The sequence below is a fragment of the Gadus chalcogrammus genome, chromosome 13, assembly GCF_026213295.1.
Source record: "Gadus chalcogrammus isolate NIFS_2021 chromosome 13, NIFS_Gcha_1.0, whole genome shotgun sequence".
NCBI lineage: Eukaryota > Metazoa > Chordata > Actinopteri > Gadiformes > Gadidae > Gadus > Gadus chalcogrammus.
Genome location: NC_079424.1, coordinates 15,563,018 through 15,582,136, shown reverse-complemented (window position 1 = coordinate 15,582,136; position 19,119 = coordinate 15,563,018). Strand labels below are relative to the sequence as shown.

Genomic DNA, 19,119 nt, shown 5'->3' with positions numbered 1-19,119 from the left:
TTCTATTCTAATTTTTTGTCACATATTAATATTCTATTCAGCGGCGGCTACGTAGATATTTAAAAGATCATTATTAAAAATAGATATTTTCTAGTATGCTAAATAATAATATTAGGGAAAAAAACATGCAGTGTGCAGCTTGAATCTGTGACTGGTGACTGATCAGTTGAGAAGGATGGAAAAGTATCTGTCCTACCTCGCCACCTTCCTTGATTTGACCTTAACTAGACCGTACACCCTATTCACCCTATAACAACGACAACAACAAAACCCATTCCTGTGCTCATTGCATCCTTCCAGCCGGGCATGGCTTCACCTCCATTCACCTCCTGCTCTTTTTTTCAGAACCTCTTTCTACAGAAGCCAGCCGAACAGACATCCCAGCACAGCAACAAGCAGTGGATAGCTTTCCCCTGGCAGTAATGGGAAAATGTGTGCCGTCGGGATAGGTTATGGGATTGGGACGGACGGGAGCACCTGTCGGGAACGCCGGACGCTGCAGGATTCCATTACAGGACTTGGCGCCGTGCCACCACAGCCTATTTACTGGGAATCACAGCACTTTTTTTGTCAATCTTTACCAGTTAGCACTAGGCCATCAATGCCAGACTAAACAGAAAATAGACCACAAAAACACACAGACGCACGCACACATACACACGCACACATGCAAACACACACACACACACACACACACACACACACACACACACACACACACACACACACACACACACACACACACACACACACACACACACACACACACACACACACACACACACAGTATTGATGCACAAGCATATCTCCTCCAAACAGACGTGTACAATATGAAATTCTCATTTCCATCTCGATGAAGAGTGTCTTTCTATTGCTTTTTCCATTACACAGGAGTGTCAAAATATATTTTATTTATATAAATATATATATATATATATATATATATCTTTGCAAGGTAGCACATATCAACAACATATTTCCCACCCTGGGTAGGCATAATCCCTGAGATGACGGAAACATTTGTTTAACAGTGTGCAAAGCACCGGGCCAGAGAGGATGAAGGTATTTGTTATGGTGTACATTTATTATTTTTAAGTGCTTTGGTATTGGTATGAGGAAGGAGGAGAGGGAAGAGGGAGAGAGAGAGAGAGAGAGAGAGAGAGAGAGAGAGAGAGAGAGAGAGAGAGAGAGAGAGAGAGAGGAAGAGGGAGGGAAGGAGGGAGGGAGAGCGAGTGAGTGTGTGAGTGGCTGCACAGCAGGGAACTAAGAAAAAGATTGAACTCTTGCTCCACTGTCAGAGAGGACATTTATCTCCATGAATTGGTTGGAATGCCACATGGCATAGCAATCTGAGCCAAGTAAACATATTTACATTCCTTAGCTGCATCCAAAGTACTGTGTGAAATTATATACATAGGCATAAAAAATTAACCAAAAATTGCACTTATAGTAATAATTATTATAAAGAATTGTATTATTTCTGTAAAATATATTTATCAATATTAAACTCAACGTGTTAAAAAAATATATATTTGTAAAGGTGTAAGCGAGCAAAACAATAAAATGAACATAATAATTATTACATGCAAAAAAATCATAGGCCTATGCCTTGTGCACAAAAAGTAGTTATTTATCCTCTAGACACAAGCCTGATATCCTACCTTGGGGAGGCAGAGCAGGCAGTAAGGATAAATAGTATTAAGGATAGCCATTAATAATAATAATGATGATAATAATAATAGAGTGCATGTTCCCTGTGTGTGTTTCCTCGCAGGTTAGCAGTGAGAGCATTAGCGGCTAAAGCCCCTGCACCACCAATAACAATCAAACACACTGAGACTCCATGTTATCCTCCGCAGCTTCAGCGGGAGAGGAAATCTCTTTTATGTCAGAAAATCCTTAATTCTTTCTTCTCTGAAGAAAGAGGGTAATACCAAGAATGTTTTCAATCTGCTTTGAGAAATATTTGAAGGAACTGGGGGGGGGGGTGAGAAAACCCTCCCAATATAACACGTGTGAACGAGGGGGTAATTGTGGACAAATGCGGCATTGAAATTCATTTTCAACTCTTTACACACCATTTCAATCTTATTTTCTGCCTGTTAACCACATGATGTTGGTGAGGCTGGGCAAGACTGGCCAGTATTGATGGGTAATTGTGTATAATTCACACCGCACATACGATTTGCATCAACACAAATCATTTTGCTTTCTGTGCTACTTAAGACTCAACCCTTACCATGGAGTCGCATTTTAAACGCTCATTAATGGCGGCTCCCAAAGAGGATAACGCGGAACCCGCCAGATTCTTTCGCCAAAAGAGAGAGAGAGACCACGCGCGCAAACCTGAACAGGCAGCTAACGCCGCACTGAGAATGTTGAAGAAATTGCATTTTCTGTGACAGGAGGAGACACGGCAGGCGTTAAGGGGCGGCGCTATGTTCTAAACTGCAATTAGCAGAAAAACATGGAATCTAATTACAGGGAGGGCAATGCTGCTGCTGCCGCTGCTGATGTGCAATCCCTATAGTTCACAGGAAGAGGAAGCGGAGCAGGTATAATACATGACCCCACAGGGGGAACCGAGGACAGAACAGATGTCTAGCATGGCTGTACATACACTAAACCCAAGTACCGGGCCTAGCTTCCTGCTTCTAGCAGGGTGCCAGCGCCATAGCCCTCAAAGAGGAGGGTGGGGGGGAGAGAGAGAGAGAGAGAGAGAGAGAGAGAGAGAGAGAGAGAGAGAGAGAGAGAGAGAGAGAGAGAGAGAGAGAGAGAGAGAGAGAGAGAGAGAGAGAGAGAGAGAGAGAGAGAGAGAGAGAACGAGGGACGAAGGAAAATCACACATAGTAATGAAATCTTCCAGCTGCAGACAATTACTTCAAGGAGATTAAGGGGCTACATCTATAAGCTTGAGCTAATTATTTCATGTGCATGTGTTGCTACTGTGATGTGCGAGGATTTCAATGTCCCAGGAAAGTCAAGTCAGCCCGGCTGTTTGGTGCGGCACGAGCAGTTGCCGTGGTATCAAGATGAATTTTAATTTGTTGATGTTAATCCAATTGTTTTATGAATGTATCAAATTAGAGTTGCCAGATTATATCCAGGGGTTTAAAGGCAACGACTGAAAGCCCACACCGGCAGTTTTTTCCCCCCGCCTTTTCCCCGCCGTACGTTTGGATGAATTTTAATTGCAGTTGAAGACTTACTCGGGGTGAGGAAGAGGAGCGGAGGAGACAAGACGAGAGGAGGAAGAGGAAACAGCAGAACGGACTCACGTGTTCAACGCGCTCGCACAAACGCACACGGTGAACCCACTACCCAGGGACCGGGGGCTCACCTGCGGGGAGAGGCCGTTGCTGACGGCGTTCATGTGGTTCCCGGAGCCGGCGGGGCTCATGAAGGTGTCGGAGTAGCTGGAGAAGCCGTGGCGGTTGGACGAGAGGCCGTAGGCGGAGCCGCTGTCTGCGGACAGACCGCCCTGGTGCATGGAGGAGGGCGGCAGGGGCTGGGGTCTGTGCAACGTACTGCTGCCGTCTGTCACACACACACACACACACACACACACACACACACACACACACACACACACACACACACACACACACACACACACACACACACACACACACACACACACACACACACACACACACACACACACACACACACACACACACAAAACCAAGGAATGTTAGCAGGGGAATCACAGACTCACTATGTTTCTATATTAAGAATATTTCTTTCCTTTTTTTTGAAAAGTTAGCTTATTTATTATTTAATTCTGTGCAATTCTGAGGCACTCAATGAAATACTATCACACACACACACACACACACACACACACACACACACACAGTCACAAACACACACACACCATCTTTACAAATGCCCCCTCTGTTGTTAAATAAATTAAATGAGAATGTATGTCTTGGCGCTTGGCAACAAAGAACCTGTTGTACAGATAACGACTAGCTGTATGCAACCTTTATCTGGCACATGGTTCGTATATGATGCTTCAATTGAATTAACATCCGCAACAAATATAGAAGACATACTGCCCATAGGAAATGAAAGATGTAAAGACTTCCCTCCCCCCACCCTTAACTTCTTCTTTATGCTACCCATTCGATATTCACCCTGGGCCAATGTGCTACCGGGATAGCTGGACTCCGGGAGCTGGTAGGTGGGTAGGGATGGCATTCCGGTGGGTGGGAAGCCTCCAGGGAGCAGGTGGTTGAATGCTGCAAGCTGATTGGCTCCCGCCTGCTTGCGCCACCTGGCTCGCCTGTTGCTGAACCACACCTAGGGAGGAAAGAGGAGTGTCAGTTCAGACTGAACACGCATCACACATCGCAGCACAATGGTACAGTCTGTGGTGATGAAACATCTCTCCTTTAACAGGACCTCGGAGATGACCCATAAATCCTCCTTCGCACGTTGCAGAGGAAATCCCCTCTCTGTCGGTCCGTTTTTATTCCTTTCCCCTTTCGTTTATCAGAGCGACTCCATCGCTGCCTCATTACACAATGCACCTCCGCCGCACGCAGGACTCAGCCCCCCCCTCACCCCGTCCTCTCTCCAAGGCAGCGTGGGTCTCGAGACCTCTCCCTGCCACCTGTGATTAATCTCAAGGTGGGTGAGACTGGCCGCCGGGCGGCTGGAGAGGCCGGTCCCTCTGGGAGAGGCCCAGGAGGCGCGGCGGGGCGGCCCTGTTGTTCTTCTTAAGTGGCCGGGGCTGTGATCTGTGTAAACAGGCCGCCCAAAGCCCCCCTTCAGAGGGGGATAAGTCATTAAGGGGTCAAAGGTAGACCGCCAGCCTTTTGGCAACCAGACATCTCAAGTATGTTTGTGAAACCTGTGGGACGCTCCTGGGGACCGGGAGTGTAGCCTACTCCTCTTTCAGTGTACGTTTACACGCTGGGAAACTGATTTTGTACCGGGTTTTGTAGCCACGGCCATCGGCTGTTTAAAAAAAATATTTTTACCGAGAATAAAGAGGAAGAGTTTTCCGAAAATACATTGGGATAAACATTCTGGTAGAGTGTTTTTATAAAATGCTCACGCAGAAACCCCCATAGATAGCTGCTCACTTGGAGCCACATGAAAAGCCGCACATATCTACATCAAACTGCAGACAGACGCACAATGTCAACCCCCTGAATGGAAGAGACAAAATGGGCACCCCATTTCAGCCCCACCGTGATTTACACATTTTAAAAAGGCTTCTGCCTCAACAAAACATGAATATAATCAGGCCTTTCTCAAAAGGCCGGCCATCCAGCCAGCAACCTGTTCCATTTAACCAAGACAAGGCCCGGGCCCACTGTGTGCTAAGGGGTTGAAGGACATTGATCTATGCCTCGCACAGGCAATTCATCAGAGTTTAATACACTGTCAGTGCAGTTCATCTACTGTTGTGTTTCAAACGGCCCCAGCCATTGTGTGGGCACATGAAAGCGGAGGGACAAAGACCCTTCCATACGCCACAGAGAACACTGGACACAAAGAGGGGGCGTCCCTTTTTAAACAGCTCTTAAAAAAGGGGGAGACTTTCAAGGGGACTTAGACTGAGACACGCTCGCTGCTATTGGAGCCGGCTTCTCTCTCTGCACACAAACATACACATAAACTCCTATGGGCCTACAAGGGGATCCAAACTAAACCGAGATCTCTATTTCAACCAGTTTTCTCTCTATGCGCACCTCTGTGCCACTAAGATACAGACTGAGTTTAGTCCATAGACAAAAACGGTGGTCCACCGTGAAGAAAGAGCTTTACAATAGTCTTTAACTGAGAAATGGTGCAAAAGTTTTGTTGTTCGCCTTGAAAACCAATGGGCGGGCGCGGGGGGGAGGAGTCATCATCTCCATAGCCCTCCAATCGATTCCAAACAATTCCCCGTTGGAATTGTACGGCTGAGTATTTCCGAGACAAAGTGGTTGCGGGTGTCTCCTGTTGAATCTGGTGCCATTGGGATGTAGTGAAGCGTGGTGCTGGGGTCTGATCTAAGCTCCAACCGGGCCAGACAAACAGCTGCCCAGACCCCGGGGGCCGGGAGTTGGGATGGTGGGCGGGGGTGGGCGTACACTCCTTCCCTTCCACACACTCTTCCCCATCCCCCCCCCCCCGTACCTCCCCCCTCAGCGGTGCCACTTCACCTCCGACCTCTGAACCTCTTCCACTCGCTTCACCCCACTTTTATGTTCACTTCAACTTCCTTTCCCTCTTTTGTCGTCCGGGCTTAGCTAGGAGGTGTTCCATCAGCGGCCAACACAAAACCGTTAGACGCTGCTCTGACTTCTCCGTCTTTCCATTCCACCATTTTGCCCTTTTTGTGATTTCTTTCAATCGAGTCTCGTGAAAGTCTCGCTGGCGGTTTGCGTACATGGGAATTATCTGTGCCTGTCCCCCTCTCAGTTTGAACGGGCACACATAGCACATGCATTGGAACAGAACTCAACAATGTCTCCACCATTGCAAATCAAAAGGTGCCCTCAGTCTGAACATTTGTGTGATAATGTTGTCCATTAGGACAACATAAAGTTTAGTTAGTTCTTAATGGTTAGGAAGGACTGGTTGTTCCTGTGCCTCCTTTATAACCACTTCCATCTAAACAGCCGTGTAGTTGCCATCCATCCTCCTTAAATTGGGGAATCTGCAGAGACTGTCTGCCTACATGAATTTACTCTCAGACTATGTGTACACTGAACCAAAGATACTGAAGGCTTTTTCCCAATTGAACCCAACCAGCCGATGGGTCAATTCAGCAGCACTGGGTCAGAGGAGGTAATGTGTCACCGACTTCCAGGGAAGGACTCGCTTACTTCAAAAACATCACAAGCTTTCGCCACATACAGGGACGCACATGCACACACATACACACACACACGCACACACCCAGACACAGACACACACGCACACACACATACAGAACCCACACCCCCAACATTTTTTGTATCACACAAAGAGAGACAGCCTGAAGCTGGGGATTTGAAGCTGGGCTGGAACCTGATCACAAAGTCACCTTGGACCGCAGATTGTGCTCCTCTCTCTCTCTCTCTCTCTCTCTCTCTCTCTCTCTCTCTCTCTCTCTCTCTCTCTCTCTCTCTCTCTCTCTCTCTCTCTCTCTCTCTCTCTCTCTCTCTCCCTCCCTCCCCAATCGGCTTTAACTCTGAGCAGTACACGAGAGCCGCAGTGCTTCCCCATGTCTCCCTGTCGAGCTACAAGGGTTGCCATGAAGGGACCTCTGGTACTCACCAGGGTTTGGTTTTCTGTGGGCGAGTAGATTCTTATTTATTTTTAGGTTGAGTCTTATCCAGCTCCCTTGGTTGGTATCCTCCAAGTCTGAAACTTTTCGGGGGAGAAGTCAGAAATTCTAGAGCTTTGCTTTGTTGTACGGCGTTGGCATCAAGAATAGCTCAGCCCGTCTGGCTGACCAAGAGTGAACCAGAAATACCAAAGTATTTCAGCAGTTGAGTCACTGTGGGCGAGAGGCAGACAGCAGTTTTGGAGGACATTTGTGGATTCGGTTGCCTCCAACCGGGATTCCAAGACGAAGAACGCATATCAGGTCCTCAAAAAGCGTGACATTCGAAGCCTTGACAGCATTTTCCTATTTCTGTTTAGCTGCGGCTGGAGGACAACTCGTACTCACAAAGAGCAACTCATCCCAAGCCATCCAGCAGTGCTCTACGTTATTCTTATGATCAATCAACGATAACGCAATCACTACGTTTTCATGCATTTACAGACGTTGAAAGGCCATTCAAATAAACCTTTCAATGTGTGTTCCTTTTACTACAACCGGAGCGCTTGCATTGTTTCAGCGTCTGCCTCATAAATAATTTTTTCAAAGAGTAGTGAAAATGTGGCCATTTTCCGAAGCCAATATTCTTCGTTCTATGCATGAATGCCGAGAGACAAAAATGAAAGACAAAACAGAATGCGCTGTTGACTTCCTATCCACAAAAACACACACAACAGTGATGCAACCGGCTTCAACATACAAATCCTCCTCAGTCTCAAACCATGCAATATTCTCCTCGCTTTCATTTTCTCTCCGGTAACCCCATTCTCACTCTCTCTCTTTCCCTCCCTCTCTCCCTCTCCCCCTCTGCTTGCCTTCCAGACTGCCACTATGCTAATTAAACTAGCTAGGAGTGTAAATGTGAGAGGAGAGTGGGATTAGCTTGATAAGTATCAGCAGTACAGAGGCACTGTACCAAAGTCATTTAAATTCTAATAATAAGAAACTGTTCGAACATTCATAGGGATGCATTGCAACAATTTCTCCCCTACAATCTACATAAATCCTATTTATTCCTTTATAAAAGCGTACTGGCGGGAATACAGTTTGTGCCTGTTGGGTTTGGATGTCACTGCTCGGCTCCATTGTGCCTCCTCTCTCTCTTTCTCCCGCCGCCGGTACTCAAGACGTTTGGTAAAACAATCAAGGAATTCCATATTGGCTCATAATAAGTGGAGTCTGTGTTGTCGTCGGCAGCCGATATTTGCATTGTCTTTCATTGCATTCAACCTTGATTGGATTGTTTTACTAACCACACTTCAACACACGCTGTATCTCCCTAATCCTTTGTGATTTGTAAATCACATCACAAACGATGAGGGAGATGCAACCTCTGAAACAAAAAACGACTAATCTGCAAATAAGAGAAGAAAAGAAAGTAAAAATGTGCAAAGCTACAGCGGTTAACAGTTAGCCCCTGTGCGGCACACAAGCGGTTCCACACAGCGATGGAGAGCGAAGGCACACGACATTCATCAACTGACCGGCGCGAGCCGCCAATAAAGCTGAAAACTCTGAATTGATTTTCACACTTCATAAATACCAACACATACACCTTATTAGATTCCTCCTCACATAATGGCTGCATGGAGAATGTTTACTGCTAATGAAAGGGAATCTACGCGTGGGGTTCAGTACACGAGCCAGCCGAGGAGGCCAAGTCATCCTAAAAACTTCCACAGGAATGAGAATGAATGTCATTCACTTTTTTACTGTGCGAGCAGCACCGGTCAGTGGGAATAGTTCGTCATGTCTCCCTTTGGAGACTTTGACTAGCAACCTCCCCCAGGCACAGAGAGGAATGCAAACAGTTTGCAGTAGTGTTTCAAAGTAAACACACACACACACACACACGCACGCACGCACGCACGCACGCACGCACGCACGCACGCACGCACGCACGCACGCACGCACGCACGCACGCACGCACGCACGCACGCACGCACGCACGCACGCACGCACGCACGCACGCACGCACGCACGCACGCACGCACACACACACACACACACACACACACACACACACACACACACACACACACACACACACACACACACACACACACACGCATTGTACATACACACACACATACACACAGACACACTGGCATTCATTGAACCTGCCTTGGGTCAAGGAATGAGAGATATGGATTGTGAGCCACAATTTGTCAGCCAGAGTGATAAAACCATCGCAGGCCTGTTACTAGAAGCAGAAGTGTGTGTATGTGTGTTGTGTGGTGTGTATGTGTGTTTGTGTGTGTTTATGTGTGTGTGTGTGTGTGTGTGTGTGTGTGTGTGTGTGTGTGTGTGTGTGTGTGTGTGTGTGTGTGTGTGTGTGTGTGTGTGTGTGTGTGTGTGTGTGTGTGTGTGTGTGTGTGTGTGTGATCTTAGCGACGGGGGTCTGATGAAGATGGATGGTGAGAGGCCTTTAACGTGGCATGCAGGGGCAGAAGACATGTGGTTTGTTTATGAAGCAGGGGGGCTTAGGTTATGAGTCAGCGGCGAACCCAAAACACACACTCAACACACTGCCTCACGCGGCAAAGACTTTAAGCACCGCAGCTTACATCTCCTCACAACTCTATACTCTTCACACCACATGTGCCATCTCTGGCGCAAGAGAAAAATGCACAATCGGTTTTAGGGAGGGAGGGCTAGAAAAATGGCTGCTTAACAGATTTACACCATGTTAAGATAAATGGAAAACAGCGAGCCATTACCACAGTGAAAATTCAACTGACAGTTCAAGTGTATGAGACACCTCCGGTGGCCCCCCGCCGACACTTTCCCTCTAAACCCTGAGCCCCCTGACACACATCTGGAGGATGCGTCACCGCAGCTGTGGTGGAGCCGGCTTTGCTCTCGGGCCAAAGGGTCCGTTCTGTTGGGCTGTAATGGGGCCACTTGAGCCCAGGTGGTGGACAACACCCACACGCACGCCTGCATGCGCACGCATGTTGTTGCAAGCACGCACGCACGCACGCACGCACGCACGCACGCACACACACACACACACACACACCTTATTTTATAGCATCTATTTATATTTATGTACACACTGTGCACTTCCGAGGTGGATAGTGAAACTCAATGCAACAAAACTACCGGGACTACTGTCATGTCGATTCAAATCGGAGTATTTTAGACATGCTTACTCGCAATCAAAAAGATCCATTTGGAGTAATGACGATAACGTTGAGAAAGGGAAATGTGCGACCAAGGTAAACTCGGAACAATGTAAAACTGGACGGCTGGTTGAATAATTCCAATAGTGTCTGATCCACTGCTCAAACCCCCCCCCCCGGCTCCCAGGGCCCGCCTTGGGGGCCGACGCCTGTTATTTACTTAGGTTAACCGGGGGCCTTCTCTTCTGTGACCTTCTTGAAAAATTAAGTTTAAGTTGACCTTTGGATGGTTTCAAAGCTTTTTCGAATTAGATTAGGAAGATGAGGAAAACAGCATTACAATTATAGGCTCGACTGGAATACCTTCAGTTTTTCACATGACATCGTTTAGCTTGATTATCATGCATTGAGGATAGCCTTGTGTAGGTACTTCTTTTTTTAATTAGTATATTTGATAAACTGCCATGAATTCACATGTAAAGCTACCGCCACACACGGTACAACGACTACCACAATGAATGCTTTTCAGGCAAAGCACGCTTTTCTTATGGACCAAAGAATCTCCATTTGTTCTACATATGTCTGCTACAAGTGTTTGCGGTTTCCTTGGGAAGCCCAGATGTATCTTGTCTTTCCCAGTTAGGGAGAGAGCTGTTGTCTACGGTATTTTTCCATTTATCCGACCATATCTTCTTATAATTTTACATCAATTGGACTAGGACAACAAGTGAACTTAATCAAACAAATACAAAATTGCTAAACACTTTAGTTTAGTCTTCTTCGATTTAAACGCACATCAATAAACGTCCAATTCAATGATCTGTAAAAGTAAATCTTAATAAGTCCCATATCATTTTCCAATCCCTTGAACTAAAGGAGTAACGACTCACCCATACGTCTTAGTCTGTCTGAGTGGGAGCTGGGAGACTGGGCAGGGGGGGGGGGGGGGTTTGAGGGGATGATGTTAAGATGGAGGGAGACATGTGTGGAAACCGTTAACCCGAGCGCATGTTGGAGCCCTGTGATGAGCTGCTAGCATGCAGGCCGTCGCGCAGCGCCGAGGTTCAGAGAGAGTGTGAACTCAACGGCGGTAAGGGGAGAGGGGTGCCCCGGCAGGCCCTGGACCCTCTGATTGATTAATGTTGTTGTCGGGAGACGGAGGGGCGGGGGGGGGGGGGGGGGTGGGGGGGCGTCCCAGGAGAGCAGGAGGGACCCCGTGTGATATGTGGACTGGGGTTTTTACAAGCAGCGGCGAGGTTGAAAGTGATGGGATGAGATCCCGGGCCAAGTGCCGGAATGAGAAATCCATCAGGAATGCAGTCTCTGTATCTCTCTCTCTCTCTCTCTCTCTCTCTCTCTCTCTCTCTCTCTCTCTCTCTCTCTCTCTCTCCCCCTTTTATTCACCCTCTCTCTATCTCTCTCGCTCGCCCCCTCTCTCCTCCGATTCTCTAAAACAGCTGTCGCTATAACTCTATTGTACACATGAGCACATGGCGGCCATGTTCCCAGGCCGGCCCCGGGGTCCAGAGGTGTGAGGGCCGGAGCGGGGGCCCCGTCGCGGACCCTCTGGCGGGGCCGAGCAGCCGACTGAGGGTCAGCACTGACCTCTTTAGCGTGAGGGACTCTTTAAGATTGGGTGAAGATCGCCCAATTTCCCATTCATTGACATTTGTTTGAGCAAGCAGGTTACGAATCCTGTTGTAAAACACAGGTGGATAGAGGACAGGCATACCTTCCTACTACTCTTACTCTTTTAGAAATCCATTATTTTGAACCGTGAAAGTGCCTCTGGGCGCACAATAAATGTCGGTTACACAGGCTAATTTATAGTTTCAACACTCTTCTTTGTCAACTGTACACGGATATATATATATATGGATACGTGTACGGATACACGTTTGTGTCCTTTCACATTTGTTTACCCGCATATCTGTGTGTGGGTGCCTGAGTGCATGCGTATGTGTGCGCGCGTGTGCTTGCGTGTTTACCTGTACGCGGGCCTCCGTCAGCTTGGTCCTCTGGGCCAGCTCCTCGCGGGTGTAGATGTCGGGGTAGTGGGTCCTCTCGAAGGCCTTCTCCAGCTCCTCCAGCTGCTCCGCCGTGAAGGTGGTGCGGCTGCGGCGCTGCTTCCTCTTCAGGGGCAGGTCGGGCTCCGAGTCCACGTCCGATCCCTCGTCTGTGCGGTTGCCTGGAGGAGGAGGATGAGGAGGAGGGCGAGAGAGAGAGAGAGAGAGAGAGAGAGAGAGAGAGAGAGAGAGAGAGAGAGAGAGAGAGAGAGAGAGAGAGAGAGAGAGAGAGAGAGAGAGAGAGAGAGAGAGAGAGAGAGAGAGAGAGAGAGAGAGAGAGAGAGAGAGAGAGAGAGAGAGAGAGAGAGAATAAGCGAGGTTTATGAGTGCCGTACTTCACCATAGTACTTCATTTTGCAGATGCATGCATCCGTGTGAATAAATGTGCACATTTATTCGAGGCTAAATATTTCCTTTTTCCTATCAAGGAAAGCAGGGAATGCTTCAAAGGCCACTTCATCGGAGGTGACACAAACCTCTTTGGTTGCCACGGCGCCTGCCAGCCATCTCTAAGAGAGCGAGGGGGAGGGGGGGGAGGGGTGACGGAGGGGATAGGTGCCGAAGAGAGGATTCAAGTGACAGTGGATCCTCTTCTCAAAAGCGCCGCAGAATAAATATTATCTTAATCTGTGGATATTTATACTATATAGAAGAGCTCTGACACACAAGCCTGCCTGTGAGTGGTGTGTGTGTGTGTGTGTGTGTATGTGTGTGTGTGTGTGTGTGTGTGTGTGTGTGTGTGTGAGGGGGGGGTGGGGGGGGGGGGTCCAGGGGCTGTGCAAGGCAGAGGGCTTGAGGCACCGAATGTGGAGAGGATAGAAGGAAGGGGGTGGGGGGGGGGGGGGGGGGGGGGGGGGGTAGAAGGGTTAATCTGCCCCGGCCACCTTGCTGCTACTCTTACTATACTATTCTCTCTGACTGGCCCAGGGCGACCCGGTCCGCGCACGCCAGAAGAGGTACACAACAAACAGCACAACAGCACAACAGCACAACACACACGCACGCGCTATCACCGGGCCAACACCGTGCGTGCTCCCGGTCCCCACCGTGCGTTCGCCGTGTGCCTGTCATTAGACGAATTAGAACACATCTTCTACGTTTACTTTTGAAAAGGCATTTGACTAAGCTGCGTTTTTTTTCTTTCCCCCGCTGGGGGAACATAGATGTCGGCGCACAAAGAGGGTACAATCCCAGGCCCCGACAGGGAAAACGCCTGACGTCGGTGACTATACCATGTTTCCATCGCACATTACCATTAGAAGTGGTTTTTTTTTAACAGAAAAAATTGCATCATTTTTCAACTCCTCTGCATGTCTATTGATGCAGAGCGAGCCCCTTTTCATTCCATGTCACAAAATGTGTATCTTTCATAATTTCCTCATTGAGACATTGACAAGGCATTGTGACGTGCCAGCGTTGCCCCGGGCCTAGTTGGATTGCATCACGCACCGTCCAGAATGAGTGGGTGTAGAGCAAATAAAAGGCAGATACTGGAGACGTAGCGAAGCGTGTACGGGAAGATTCTTGCTATAAATGGAGGCCATCGCTGTTCAAAACAAATTCACAAAACACTGAAAACATGACATCGGTCATCACCGTGACTCGCAGAGGGAGCGCACCCGCATTCATTCATCATTCCTGGTTTTTAACTGGGTTCACGTCTGTTTAAATGGGCCGACATGATCCTCAGACAAATCAAATAAATAAAGAAACAAGCAAAAACAGCCTTCGAAATAACAAGTGTGAGAACAAAAGAGCAACAGAACTGGCTACGTCTCAAGGCCAGCTCTGGAGTTTAATTAAACAAGGAATTATGGGATTATATGGAGACTATCATTACGGGCCACTCCATGATTCTTCTGCGAACATCTTTTTGTCCCCCCAAGCTCCCGCTCAATGATTCTCTGCGGATTACATGGGGCCGCAGGACATGAGGCCGCATTCATTAAATCAATTCTTCAGTCTTATCCGTTTTAATAAAGATTGATTCTTGAAACACGGCTCCACAGAGGCGGAGACACCCTTGAACATACAAAGTTGGGGTATATGTACGCATATCCCACAAATATATATATCCCTTGTTGGTTTTCTTTTTCCCTCTTCTTTTTTTTTGTCCTTCTTCGGCAATGTGTGTATCCATTTGCTCGGTAACTCGCCATGACAACACTTGAGATCAGCCCAGCGGTCTACAGATCACTTTCCAAAGTCACCCCTGTGTTCTAGTGGGTAGAGGGGCTAGGGTGGGAGGTGGGGGTGGGGGGGGAGGACACAGACTCTCTGGAGTGGGGGGGGGGGGTCTGACACCAAAGAATTCTCCTCAAATTATTTTCCTTTCCTCGAGTTTCCTTCACACTTATTTGGAAACGGGGCATTAAAGAGTACACGTGCACGGCCCCCGTATCTCACTACGTTGTCAGAGACCGTTTAGTGTCAAATTCACTTATATTCTGTGTCCGTTCCAGCTCTGTGTCAACATTAGCATTAGCCGTCAATGACTAATCATTAGCTCATTACGTGGAGCGCGCCCCAGACACTGGGATGTGTTTGCTGTTGCTTGTTGTCTCGCGCTCGCTGCCAAGCCATGCATGCGCCATATGCCGCGCGACCGGGAGCGTCTGCTCTGCTCGCCGCCAAGGACGCTCCGAAAGCACGCTCGGCGTCGAAGGTCAACAGCCGTGCGTGTAGAGGAAGCGGCGGCGTGTGAAACAAAAAGCACTGCTGGTCGCCGGGGGGGACTCAGAGATTCAACACTCGTCTATATGCGGACGAGATGCCGTATAATCAGGATGCCCTGGGATCGCCCACTAGAGTTGTTGACAATGAATTGAATTTGGTGTTACGTGGGGTGGTTACTGTTTCCGGGACTCAGGGGGCTCCGTGGGACTGGTGGCCGTGCTGCAGAGAGCCGGTGCGAACGCAAAGCCCAGACTCCTCCAGGTCATTAAGAACACGTTCATGTTCACGTTTGTTTCTCAGGGTGTTTGGCTTAAGGACAATCATTAACTTAATGAAGCCTTGTTATTTCCTGAGACGTCTGTCAGTGCTGCCGAACAAAAGACAAAAACAAAGAGAGGTAATAGCCTATCAACCTGCAGACACAAGCCCCTGTGGGAGAGGGTGATTCAGACAATGGGTCTTCACCTCTCATTGAACGGGCAAATAATAAGCTCCGGTGTCATAACACCTTTTATAATACCTTGTATTTTGTAATGCCTAGCGAAGGTTCGGGCGGTATTGATAAAGCACTTGTGCCTCATCTCCTCACTTATCTTCCTGTTAGAGTATAATGAGGGCCGGTCAGGCAGGGGTGATTACCGCCTTGTCTGCTTCACCCGGGGCTCTCTCTCTTCTCCTTCATATTGATTTAAAACCACCGCCTGTGTAATTAGAAATTAATCAGGTATGCCAATCGTCTGCTCGGTAAGGGTCTGAATAATGTATACAGCCTGGGTTAAATGTATCTTGGGGGGGGGGACTATTTTATTTGTCGATGTGTTTATTTATATGAAATGCGTGTACCAAAATAAAAGATTTAAAAAACAACCCCCTTAGCGGCATCTCAATAAAAGAAGGTGCCATTGCTTCTTTATTTTGTGTATGCTTGCAGGTGTGGTATACACAGTTTAACTTACTGAAGCTTTTATTCAGTCTATACCCTCAACGCAAAACCCATATATGGGTTTAAGAGTATGTGGACTGTCAGTCTGAAAGGTTAGTGTTTAGGTTTATAAAACAAAAAACACCAAAATAAAGCTCTACTCGTGCCGCTGTTGGTCCTCTAGTGAACCTGGTGAGAGTCTGGTGCCCTCGGATGAGACGCAGATGGAATACTCATCACCATGCTCTTCAGACTGCCCCCTTCCCCATCCCAAGTGCCTCCTCCCTCTCCTCCTCCTCCTGCCCCTGGGTTCTCCCTCACAGAGCCCCTGGACTCCCCAGACCACCACCACCACCACCCATACCCCCGTTCCCTCCCTGGAGAAGCCCTCCTTCCTTACACCCAAACACACTGAAGCTGTCCACTCGAATAACAGCGTTTAGAGAGCGTCTGACACGGGCAACCTGTTTACATGCCATTTCTTCCTCTGTACCTTCTTCATGCATGCAGGATTTGTTGTTAGGCTGCCAATTCATTACAGTGATTACCATTTCAGCTGCATTTCATACACTAACCTGTACGTAATGCCAAAACCTGATTGGGATGTATTGTGATCATACAGGAAACCCAATATACATGCCTCTCTTGGAAATTAAACTCCTATATATACATTGAAACACAGTAGCATGGAGAAGCATGGAAATCAAGAAGCTTCTGTGTTTGTGTGTGAGCGTGTATGTGTGTGTCAATGTGTGTGCGTGTGTGTGTATGTCCGTGTGTGCGTGTGTGTGTTTGTGTGTGTGCATAGGAGGTTGATTGTGGACCGCTAATCGCTTAGCTTACCTGTTACTTAACAACATCCAACACACACACACACACACACACACACACACACACACACACACACACACACACACACACACACACACACACACACACACACACACACACACACACACACACACACGCACACACACACTCGCACACACCAAAACGGGCTGATTTTCCTATCCTAACCCATATGGCCTTGATATCATGCACACCTTTGCAAACAACCCGAGACAGAAAGACAAAAACAGACAGGGCTTTGGCACTGCAGCATTAGCTCATAATGGCTCATTTTGAAAAGCATATTAGTTCCAGCATAATTACAATCAAGCCTCAGACTCCAACTCTACCCGGGACCAGCCGCTAAGCACCAACTCACACCAGTTGACTGTGACTGACAGCAGATTTAGTACAAAACTGCTTCCCACCCCAACACACACACACACACACACACACACGCACACACATACAAACACCCGCCCTCCGCACCACGGGACAAAAATAACACTGCATCTTTTTTTCCTCCCTATTTATGTTTGCTTGTTTATATTTGTGCCACCCTTTTGTTGTCGCCAATATTGCAATTATACTTTTTGTCACTCAGAGGGGGTGAATATCAAAAGGAGCCTAATTATGCAAACAGGGCCCTCCGTGATAAGAGCCATCCGCCGGAGATGGGATCTGCTATCTGTGACATGCATCTGTCTCCGCGCTGCGCACCCCCTGCTCCAGGCCTGCATTTAAACAGCCTGCACTGTCCCCGGGACTGGCTGCCTGTGATTGAAGCAACCAGCGCTGGAGTGGAGGGATGCTTCACAGAGGGAGAGAGCGGGTGGGTGGGGGGCTAGGGGGGCTGGGGGTTGTGGGCGGGAAGATGGGGGTCTAAGGAGGGGCGGAGGGGGGAAGGGGACATCAAATAACTAACAACTTCCTCATTTGCATTTTGGGGAGAATGGAGCAGGCATCTCTGTTGAATGCACTCGCCTGTGTATCCCAAAGGGGTTGCCAAGTTAAAGGGGGCCACGGGATTCAAAGCGCTCCGCTAAAGGATGCATCTGAGATAGGAGAGCCGCGTGTGAATACAAGATAGACCACGGTGATAACTACAATGCTTTAAAGGGACAACCAACAAAAACAATCTCAAACCCCTCAAGTGAAAGCGAGAACAAAACTTTAGGACGAGCAACATTTTTTGCATAACATACACATTGTTATGGAAAGTCAACTCACAACACATATGAAGCAACAAATGGTGTGCGTGTATACAGCCAAGTCAAGTGAAAAGTATTATAGACATGCTATAGCCGATATAGTCATGGTAACAAGATGATATCCGTCATCAGTGACCTTCAATAATGGAATATTTGACATTTAGCCAAAATAGAATTTGAATACAGTTATTCAAATGGATTACATATCTGAAATAAAATCAGATTATAATTTATCTTTCACCTTTTACCAGAATTTCCATCGGAGTACGTTTGTTTCAATTACAACCGCCTGCTGGTGGCAAAGGCCAAGGGCAAGTGTCCGAAACTAATAGTTACCTTAGAGAAATAGGTTTAGCATCGGGATTCAACCTAGTATCATTGTATCGGCCCACATTTTAAGAACAAAACAAAAAAATATTTCCCAAAACACCAGCACGATTCAGTCTTAAAACCGCACATGGATTCTCATTATGCCTCGGCCACTAAATGCACAACCTTGTCTCATTGTCAATGTCAGAGTACCGCTCACACAGGACGGGCGCACACAAAAAGAAAACCTCCATCACATCGCTCCCCTTGTCCCAGAGATGGGCCGGCATTCTTTGTAGGAAACAAGAGAGAGCGAGAAAAGAAAAAAAAGATAGAAAGGCAGAGGGATAGGAGAGAGAGAGAGAGAGAGAGAGAGAGAGAGAGAGAGAGAGAGAGAGAGAGAGAGAGAGAGAGAGAGAGAGAGAGAGAGAGAGAGAGAGAGAGAGAGGGGAGAGAGAGAGAGAGAGAGAGAGAGAGAGAGAGAGAGAGAGAGGGGGGGAGAGGGGAGAGAGAGAGAGAGAGAGAGAGAGAGAGAGAGAGAGAGAGAGAGAGAGAGAGAGAGAGATGGGAGGTTCTATAATCTTTGGCTCTCACAACAAACAATTAGCCCCCCGATTTCTTTCATAGAGGTGGGGAGAAAATAAAGGATCGGGGGAGAAGGGGGGGCAGAGGG

General features: G+C 47.9%; 1 protein-coding gene across 2 annotated transcripts in view; it reads right to left on the bottom strand.

Annotated features, from left to right (window-relative positions):
• Positions 1-19,119, bottom strand: part of pax7a (paired box 7a) — a 46,873-nt gene that overhangs the window by 13,654 nt on the left and 14,100 nt on the right. For both annotated transcript variants that reach the window (XM_056606737.1, XM_056606738.1), the window contains exons 5-7: positions 12,423-12,622; positions 4,140-4,305; positions 3,341-3,537 (exon numbers count right to left, since the gene is read on the bottom strand). In XM_056606737.1, the coding sequence (XP_056462712.1) occupies positions 3,341-3,537; positions 4,140-4,305; positions 12,423-12,622 (563 nt within the window). The remainder of the gene's footprint in view (positions 1-3,340; positions 3,538-4,139; positions 4,306-12,422; positions 12,623-19,119) is intronic.